The 10260-nt window shown below is 55.6% G+C and overlaps 1 protein-coding gene across 1 annotated transcript; it reads left to right on the top strand.

The window, feature by feature from the left end:
* The first annotated feature begins 6871 nt into the window (after positions 1–6871).
* On the top strand, positions 6872–9214 carry RTBDN (retbindin). The gene is made up of 5 exons (XM_061190342.1): positions 6872–7040; positions 7577–7643; positions 7758–7868; positions 8405–8501; positions 8987–9214. The coding sequence occupies exons 1-5, from the start codon at positions 6872–6874 to the stop codon at positions 9212–9214; spliced, it is 672 nt and encodes a 223-aa protein (XP_061046325.1).
* The last annotated feature ends 1046 nt before the right edge of the window (positions 9215–10260 follow it).

The following is a 10260-nucleotide window of genomic DNA, read 5'->3' as shown; positions in this document are numbered from 1 at the left end:
ATTGCAAAGGCCTGGAGGCAGGAATAAACTTGGCATGCTCAAGCACGAAAGGTTGAATGACTGGATGAATGAATGAATGACTCCTCCACACCTCAATGGTTCTACCCCACTCTCAATCAGATTCACAGAGTTTGGGTGGGGATAGTTAGGGTGGCTCAAACTGAGATTTGACATGGGAATCAGGTGATGGCTGGGTGGTCTTTTTCAGTAATGGCAGTGATAATAATTGGTAGGTATTGGGACTTCCCTGGTGGTCCAGTGGTTAAGACTCCGTGCTTCCAGTGGAGGGGGCGCAAGTTCAATCCCTGGTCAAGGAACCCACATGCCACACGGTGTGGCAAAAAAAAAAAAAAAAAAAGGTAGGTATTAACTCTGTCCACATCAGAAGAAGGTTGCATTCTGTTTGTCAAGCACACAGGAAACCACTACAGGGACCAGAAATTACAGAGGTCTGGACCCTTTCCTGAGAGCACTGGGGAGAAGTGGTATCACCTTCCACCCAGTTCTGTGTCCACAGGCTAAGGTGAATAAAAGGGATTGTGTAGGGCTGCAGGCAGAAAGATTCAGGTAAGGGTTCCAAAAGCCCTTTGGTGGGGACTCCAACCAGGGAGAAGTGAGGAGTGTTCTAGGATTTTTCTAGGATCTCTGATAGCAGAAAGCCCCGGGTTCAAATCCCAGTTGTGCCACTTATAACCTTGGCAAATGACCTTTCTATAGTCCATTCCTTCTAGAGGATTCTGTGAAATGATGCAGGTGCCTAGCACCTTAGTATGGTGTCTAGCATATAGTAAGTGCTCAATAAATGTTAGGTCATAGGAACAGGAGTTATTGTGGATGGACATGTTGCATGGCAGAAGATGGGCCAGAGGGACCTCACACTCCCTTGTACAGAGGACAGACGGATGGTCGGCGTCAAAGGGAACACTGTCCAGATTGGCAGCCCTGCCATCCTGAGCCAGGGGTGACCGGAAATCTATACCAGGTTTTCCCTCTGTCTTTGCAGGATCAGCTTGAATGAGCCGCCCCTTGGACCAGCTGGCCAGGCCAGGCGGCTGCAATGGCCCAATCAAAATCAAGACCTGGATTTTCCCCGCCATGGAGCCCGGTACTCCAGACTTGGGTACAATGGGCCTACGAGGGTGAGCCTCAGGGGGACCTTTAAGTGCTACCTAGAAAAGTCCTCGACTCTAGCCCCATCTGCTAGCGTCCCTAAACATTTCAGGGTCGAAGAAAGGGGCAAGGTGGAGAGGTAGAGAATTTGGATCCTTGGCGTCCGTGTAAACAGACGCCACTTCCATCCCCAGCTGCAGAGCTGCTCTGCCCAGCGGATTCTGCATCTCTTCGTGATTAACGGACGGCCCTGCGGCCGGGGCATTCGAACTTAGGTTGCTGTACGATCCCAACTGCACACAGGGGACCCTTGGGCGCTCCGTGGTTGTGGGACAGCTCCTAAGGGGTTGCACCAGTGTGTGAGAGTGTATTCAGGCTGCGAAGTGGTTAACCCTGCCAGAAGGGAAGAGATTCGGGCAGGACTTCGGTGGGGTAGCTCGGCCTAGAAGAAGCCTGGGGAAGGATGGGTGGATGAGTGGGAGGATCCCGGGCTGGGGGCGTGGTCTTGCGCGGGAGAGCTGTCCCGCGTGGCACTGAGCCAATGGGAGTCGGCGCCGGCCCAGGGGGCGGGGACACACCCCATGCCGGCTCCGCCCCTTTCAGCCCTTTTCTGGGGACCCGACGGCGCGGACCCAGTCTAACTGCTTCAGCACTTGCTCTGGTTTTGCAGCAGCTCTCTCCCTTTTATCAGAACCCGTTCTCCTAACACAGCCCAGGGAAAGGAAGGAAATCCGGGGAAGACCTGAAGAGCCCATCTGGGCTCTGGTTAAAACTCAGGTCTGGCTCCAGCATCATCCAGACGCCGGGAAAGTCCTTCCTGCCCTCTGAAATGGCCCCACCCAAAAATGGAAGAGGCCCCTGGGTGATGGTTTGAATCGTCTCCTTCTCTTCCCAAGCTCCAGGCTAGGGATGTAGCCTGAGACTGGGCCCATTCTAGGCTTTATATAAACTTCTCCAGACTACCTAGCTCGGGGCTGCTTCAAGGAGGCTCAGAAAGGCCAGATGCCAGGCAAACCTTAGGGTGAAGCTTTGATCAATTTCCTCTCTGGGGTTAGTTTGGGGCCAACACCGAACCCCCGTATTAACCCTTAGAAGTGCATGCTGCAGACCGAAGAGAACCCTTCTCAGCTTCAGAATCCCTACCCATCTAGGATGTGGGAGTTCCTGACGCCTGGATTTGTCCCCGCCTTCCCCACACTCCACAGCAAACCTCAGTGTCCCACTCCGCGCAGTGGACCCACGTCTCCTGCGCCTGCGCAGCCTAGAGACCAACATCTTCTAAGGCTGCAAAGAGCTAAAAATCGCTCCCGCCCACCCACAAGCTGGGCTGGACTTGAGGATCGCGGAGTGGGGGCGGGGGGCGTAGTGTTGTAGTGGAGGGGGGTGGAATGAAGAGTGAGGAGGGAGGCTGTCTAGATGCCTGTCCAATTAGGGCAGTAGGAAGAATCCTGGTGGCCGAGCAGGTGCGTGGAGGTCGCAGGGGGTCGCCATGCCTCAGGAAGGGACTCCTGGGGTGGTGAGGGGCGAGGCTGCAGCACAAACATATTTACCGCTGCTGCGGCGCCGGCAGCCCCGAGGGGCGCGAGCCCTGGGGCAATAACTTTGTTCTGCGCCCCCTCACCCCCAGCCTGGCTGGGCACCAGGGCAAAGACCTCGATCCCAGCCCCTTCCCCCTCTGACGGGCCGGGCGCCCCTCGGGTTATCCTCGAGGGGGAGCGCTAGGCTGCATCCCCCTCTGTCAGATCCCTGGATCCCCGGGCGGCCCCTGAGGGGCGGGGTCCCCAGCGCGGCGGGACGCGCGGCCACCACGTTCCCCCTAGGTAGCGTCCCGAGACCATGGGAGAGGGCGCCTGGGCCAACCCTGGCGTAAGTTCTCCCGCCTCCTGCCGGGCCCCGCCCCAGGGCGCCGACCCCTTCCTCTCCACCCGGGGCCAGGGCTGCCGCGTACCTGCAGCCTCCGGCGACGAATCAGGCCCGAATCGTCCATGGCGGTGGCGGCGGCAGAGGCTTCGGCCCCGGGGAGGGAGGTGGGAGGCGGCGGCAGCGGCGGCGGCGGGAGGCGGGAGGCGGGAGGCGGGAGGGAGTGAGAAGCCGCGGGGACCGCGGCGGCGGCGGCGGCGGCTGGGGGGGGGGAGGGCAGGGAGGTGGCGGGGGCGGAGCAAAGTTGGGCGGACCCGGCGTCGTCACTGCGTCTGGGCGCCCGAGCCCGGCCTCGGCCAAGGCTGCCCGCGCTGGGGGGTGGGGGGGTGGGGGTGGGGGGTGGAGCGGGCAGGCGGGGGAAGGAGCCTCCAGATGCCCCCAGGGAAGTCAAGCTACCGTGAGACCCCTGTAGAGACATGCCAGGGGAGAAACATGCTCATGGGTAGCCTCGCAAGCCCAGAAACACCCCAAAGGAGACATTCTCACTAAGATATATTCCCTATGCAGACAACCTCCTCCCCGCAGTGACCCCCTCAGAGAGACACATTCCCACGGGGAGGTAGTCTCCATAGGGAGGCCCTCTCCAATCAGGAACTCCTCTCAACCTGAAAATCATTTCTAAAACAGATGGTCTCTGAGGGGTGACGCTTCCTCTCAAAAGCCCACCCTCCAAAGAAGAGACATTTCCGTAGAGAAAGATCCCTGCGGGTGATATTTCACTTGGGGAGCTTGGTGAGGTTACCCTCAGTGAAAGACCCCACAAAAGCCATATTCTCTATGGGAAATTGTCCCCACCCACGAGACCTCACATCCCAAGGAGATACACTCTTACAGAGTGTGTATTTGCACTGAGGAGACCCGTCCTTACGGGAGAAGCCCCCTCCGAAAAACATTTACATGCTTATACCAGCCCCCTTCCCTAGCGATCCCCTCCCTCATCGTCAGGATTAAGAAGCAGGCCAGGCGGGGCCATATTTATAGGAACGATTAGCTGGTGGCTGGGGAGGAGGGCAGCCGAAGCGATTTTCACCACTCCCCCGCAGTGTTCCTGCAGCTGAGGCCAAGCCAACCATGCTTCCCCTAGTTGTAGTGAAAAGCGTCGGAGACCTCCCCACGCCAGTCTTGGCATTGGAGGGCATGGTGGGGTGGGGGCTTCCCAAGGGTCTCAGTCCATAACTGTCCCGAAGGCCCTGGAGGGCGCCGTCACTGGGCGGGAGCGACCCCTGCCTGTCAAAGGGGGCTACAGCGAGGTCTAGGTCCCGGTGTTCCCCAGGAGCTTGTCTACTCATCTCTGCGCCTTTGCCTGAGTTGTCTCGGTCCGTTTCTCTCTGTCTCTGTCAGCATGTTCGTGTTGCCATCTCGCTGAGTCTGTTCCTCGCACTTCTCTGTCCAAGGCCGGGAAACCGCTCTTGCCGCCCCTTCTCCCGCCGGCTGCCGCGGGAGCTCTCCGTGGTGCTGATTTCTAGCGCTCCTGTCCGTAGTGCTGAAATATGAACTCAGGTTGGGGGCGGAGGTTAGGGGAGGGGAAGGGTTGTCGGAAGGCACAACCTAGAGGCTGGACAGATGAGACCCACGAGCACCCTGGACTACCCCAGGATGAACCGGAGGAAGGCTAGGTCCACTGAGTACTGGTTGCTGAAGCCTCCAGGACATCAGTGGGTGCCCATAGAGGGGCCAGGAGGCAGTGCCTCCTGATTAATTTACTCAACAGGTATTGAGCACCTACTGTGTGCAAAGTAGTGTTTTGGATTCTGGGAGTACATCAGTAAAAGAGACAGACAAAAACTCTGCACTAGTCCGAGAAGAGAGGGAGAGAGATTTGTGGTAGTAGTCATTGCTCACAAAAACACATATGCACACTCTACAAGCACAGGCACGCACACACACTGTGCAAACATACACACAAACACGAAAGTACCAACACATGCTCAACAAACAGACTCGCATACACCCATTCACACACCCTGCAAACACATACTCCACAAAAACACATATTCTGCAAATACAAACACATACTCAGCAAACACAAACTCAAAAACACATGTAATCATTTGCAAATATGCAATTAGCACATAGACACAGAGAGTCCTAGGCAAACACATAAACACAGAATACAAACACACACTCAGCAAACACAGAAACACATATTCACATAAACTCACATTCTGCAAACACACATGCAAACACGTACTTAGAAAACACAGACATACACACTCAGCAATGCGGGCACACACAAACAACACATACAAACACTCAACAACACAAGCACACACTCATCGTCCCCAAACCAAAGGAAGCTCAGCTGCACACAAACTCTTGTCCAAAATACAGACACATTATCCTCCCAATGCAAAACATGGACACACATACACACACTCACATACCCACTGGAGGGCTGTTTTTCTTTTCTTTTCTATTTTATTTTATTTTAGAGGGCTGTTTTTTCTTACTGGACTCCCCCACTAAACTATCAGCTCTATGAGGGTTGAGATTTTCATGTCTTAGTCACTACACTGCATCCCCAGAACCTGGCACACACTAGGTGCTCAATAAATGTTTGTTGAATGAATTGAGGGAATGTTTGCAGGGACACAAATTCACAGAAACTGCAAAGGGGCACACACACACACACACATTTCAGATGGAGTCCCACACCCTCTCCACACATGACAACACCTTCTTGTTCACTCATTGTCAACATTCATGGTCCATAACCTTTATCTAGTGACCTATTCACAATATTTTTGCAGGACATCTATCCTCATCCTTCATCCCCCTCCCCTTCATTTATTATCTGACTCTTACTCAACTGGACACACTTGGCTCTTGGAACACTTACAGACCTCCTTACCCAGATTTTGAACACACACACACACCACACACTAAAGAGACACACATAAACATACCCTCACACAACAAACACACATACCCACTCAATACATACACAGACACAGAACACACCCTCATCCCACACACACACACCCTCATCCATCTCCTCACACATATACAGAGTTTAATCCACAAGCTCAACACAAGGATATATACACACCAGCCTCAGATCCTCTGGTCTTTGGTCAGCTGGAGCAGAGGGCGGGGTGATGGGAAACCCCTCCCCTGCATCAAACCACGCCCCTTTCAGCTGTTTCCTGGATTTGACCCTGAGGTGTCTCAGCAGTGCCCTAGACTCCAGTCCGGCTAACAGGTGAGGGGTGGCCCGAGGGGGCAGAGAGGGGGAGGGAATTGCCTTGTCTTCACAGATCCCTAGTTTCCCCTGCCCTGGGGCCTTTGGATCCCACTGGCAGAATCCGAGTCCTGCCACAGCCAAGCTTGGGTGCAGAGGTCCAGCCCTGGGTGGCAGCCCCTAAGCTGATTGTGGGCTGAGAGAAGGTGACCATGAAAGGGGCCAGCAGGGATCAAGAAGGAGGGAGGAGACTGGGCAGAAGAGAAGGAGGAATTACTGGACAGAAGGGGGGATTGGAAGATCTGGGGAGGTCCCTTTAGAGGACGGAGGAGGTTGCCTGAGGGCCCATAGGGTGGGAGATCCCGCTTTGGGTGGTGGGGGAAAGGAACCATCGTCAAACAGGGGTGGGGGCACTTGCACCTGAAGGGATGGAGGGGAAATGAGTCTGATGGGGGGGGGGTGCTCTTTGGTCAGAGGCAGACCTTGGTGGCCCCCGGGGATTTGAGGGTCCTTGGCTATTGCTTCCTCACCAGCTGCCCATTCTCTGCTCTGCCTGGCACTGTCTCCTGGCTGCGCATCAGGACAGTGCCACCCTGAGCTACCAGAAAGGGACAGCTGAACCTCACCCCGTATCCCAGCTGACTCTTATCTCAGGTGGACATGGCCTGCAGGGGTTGCACTCGACCCAGGGGCCTGGCCTGGGCCCTGCAACTGACCCTGGCATGGATCCTGCTGGGGGCTTGTGGAGGGAGCCACCCACTCCCAGCTAGATCCCAGAGACACCATAGGCTGGCAACCAATCTGGGCACAAGCCAGCTGCACCTGGCAGGTAAGCATTCCAGACTTTGCCTAAACTCTAACATCCAGAAACCCCAACTCAACCATAACAATGCCAGAATTTCCTTTGGAGAGGGGTTTAGGGTGACTGGAGGAGGCACCTGGGTCTAGTGGTGGTTAAACAGCACAAATTGCCTAGGTTCAAATCCCAACTCTGCCACTTCATAGCTGTGTGACCCTGGGCAAATCACTTAACCTCTCTGAGCCTCAGGTGGGCCATTAAGAAAGGAGGAGAAATAATAGACCTACCTCATAAGGATGTTGTAAAGGAGTATATGTAAGTATATGAGAATTTATATCACCACCAGGGATGTCATAAATGATAAGCTGATTAGGATTAGTGATTATTTCTTGAAGCTCCATTTGCATCCCAAGCAAAGTGTCTTTAACTTTTATGTTTGGGAGAACATATATAATTGGGGTCTCCCCGTTCAGAGGAACCCCAAGCCTTGGTTCCCCAACCCTACCTGAGGATCCAAGACGGCAACTCACTGGAGTCCCCTTCTCCATGACCCTCTTGTCCCTCAGAGATGAACACACCAGAGGCATTGGACCCTGGGATCGTCTCAGTGCGCTGTGGGGACCTGAGCCCCGGGTAAGTACAGCCACCTCCAGTGTTTCCTTGTGTTCTTTGCTCCAGTTGCCCCGACCAGGGGACAGAGCCCTTGCGCATCTTGACCTATCCGGGCCTGTCTCTCCCGATGTCCAGGTGTGAATCCTTCCTGGGACACCTCCAGGTTGCCCTCCGCAGTCGTTTCCACCTGCTGCTATTGGGGGTACGCCAGACACATCCTCTCTGCTCGGAGCTCTGCGATGCCTGGTAGGAGAGGCGGGGCGTGAGGGGTGTGGCCTATGGCTTGGGCGGGGCCGAACGAGGGATCTGCAGTTTGATCCTCCGCGTGCCTGAAGGGGCGTGGCCTGCGTCCAAAGCCGCCAAGGTGTACAGGACGAGGCCTGGTGTTTAGAGGCTAGGTAGAAAGGGACGGGGCCTGTGGAGGACCCGCTGCTAAGATTGGCAGTACGGAGGACTGGCCTTCCAGGGAGCTGGCTTTTTTTTTTTTTAAGGGGAGGGCCTCTTGATTGAAAAGAGAAGCTAAAAGGGTGGGGCTGGCCTGGAATAGATGGTCTGAGGTCGGCAGGGATGAGGCCTGAAGTGACAGGGCCCTGGGTAAGTTTAGAGAATATGGGGCAGGCTGAAATCTGGGGGATGGCTTTTGTAGGAGCGTGGTTCTAAGAGGCGGTGCCTGGATCTGGGGAAGGGACGTACCCGGGGCAAAGCCTTGAAGAGCAGGAATCCCACTAGGACTTGGCTGCGGAGTCTTTACCCACCTTCTTCTCTCCACACACCATCCCCAGGTTTGCCACCTGCGAAAGTGATATCATCTGCAGCCCGACTTGGCTCCCACTCCTAGAAAAGAGGGGCTGCGAACCTGGCTGCACCACCTATGGGCAGGTGAGCATGGGACAGAGGAAGCAAGGAAGAGACTGATACTTCCCCTCACTATGTCCTGGGTTAACCCGTCTAGGTCCCAGAGTCCGGACTGGCATTCCCACGGCCCCCACTCCCATCCTTCCCGCTTCCACAGCCCAATCTCCATAGTAGGATATGCCTGTAGCCTCCCTAAGGCCCACTGAGTCCGGATTTGCCCTCCCCAAAGGACGGTCTCTGCTCTAGGCCCATCCACAGTCCCCCTGGAAGGCCCAGAAACCTGAGTCTCCTTCTCCAAGGCCCCAGCCTTAATCTGGTTCTCCCCCACCCGAGCCCCCTGGGACCCAGTAAGAACTCGCACTCCCCAAGGCCCCACCCCCATTATGGCCCTGCCCCCAGACTCCCGGGAGGACCTAGAGGTGAGAATTTCCTGCCCTAAGATCGCGCCGCTGCCCCCAGGGTATCTGGACTCCACCAACTCGGACCCAAACTTCACCCCTTCCCGCCAGACTTTTGCTGACGGAGCGGAACTTTGCCGCTCGTTTCTGGGCTACGCGGTACCAGTGGCGGATCCTGGCTCTGGTCACTGCCTCAACATTTCCATCTCGGTGCTGCCGCGTCCCAGACACGCACGGAGGGCCCGGGAAACCACTTTCCGGCGCTCCCGCCGCCCTCGCACCTGGATCCTGGACGCTGCGAGCAGCGGAAGTGGCAGTGGAAGTGGAAGCGGCCCCTAGGGGGCGCCTGGCCTTGAATGGAAGATGCGCCCCCTCTCCCCACCTCCGGCCCCGCCCCTCAAGACACCCAGAGTCCCACCCCTGTCCCTCTCTGCCTTCTAGTTTCCAGAGTCCCATCCTTCCTCTCTGTGGCCCCAGAGACTCGCCCCTCTTCAGATTATTTGAGAAATAACCCAATTGTAGTTCATTTTTTTCCTCACCCCCCTGAATAAAGTCGCCAGTTAGAGCACGTGATGTGGCTGCTTCTTGGGGGAAGTAAGTGGAAAGGAGAGTTGCCAGAAAGTGATAGTTGTCTCTCAAATCTTCAGGTCCTAAAGTTAGCGACTGATTCACAGGAGCATGTAAATGAGGGCCGGTCTACACCCTGGAGCAGCTGTCACAACTTGGAATATCCAGGTGTCAGAAATGGGGAGGGGGACTTCCTGGTGGCGCAGTGGTTAAGAATCCACCTGTCAATGCAGGGGACCCAGGTTCGATCCCTGGTCCAGGAAGATCCCACATGCAGTGGAGCAACTAAGCCGATGCACCACAACTACTGAGCCTGCACTCTAGAGCCCGCAAGCCACAACTACTGAGCCCCCGTGCCACAACTACTGAAGCCTGAGCACCTAGAGCCCATGCTCCACAACAAGAGAAACCACAGCAATGAGAAGCCCGCACATGGCACCGAAGAGTAGCCCCTGCTCGCCACAACTAGAGAGAAAGTTCACACGCAGCAATGAAGACCCAACGCAGCCGAAAATTAATTAATTAAAAAAAAAAAAAGACACCGCTGGGCCTGTTTAATCAGAGGCGAAGTCCATAAAGGGTTTCTGGAGGTCTGTACGAGTCAGGAAGCTTCTTGGTGGGACTGGTGGCACACAGTGGGAGAGCACACCTCCTCTCCTTGTCAGTCACTCTTCTGGACCCCTCCCCATTTTTAAAAAAAATTTATTTATTTTTGGCTGCGTTGGGTCTTCGTTGCTGCGCGCGGGCTTTCTCTCTAGTTGCAGTGAGCAGTGGCTACTCTTCGTTGGGGTGCGCAGGCTTCTCATTGCAGTGGCTTC

Source organism: Eubalaena glacialis, chromosome 4, assembly GCF_028564815.1.
Source record: "Eubalaena glacialis isolate mEubGla1 chromosome 4, mEubGla1.1.hap2.+ XY, whole genome shotgun sequence".
NCBI classification, from domain to species: domain Eukaryota; kingdom Metazoa; phylum Chordata; class Mammalia; order Artiodactyla; family Balaenidae; genus Eubalaena; species Eubalaena glacialis.
The sequence above is the reverse complement of the archived record's forward strand: the minus strand, read 5'-3'. Positions and strand labels throughout refer to the sequence as shown.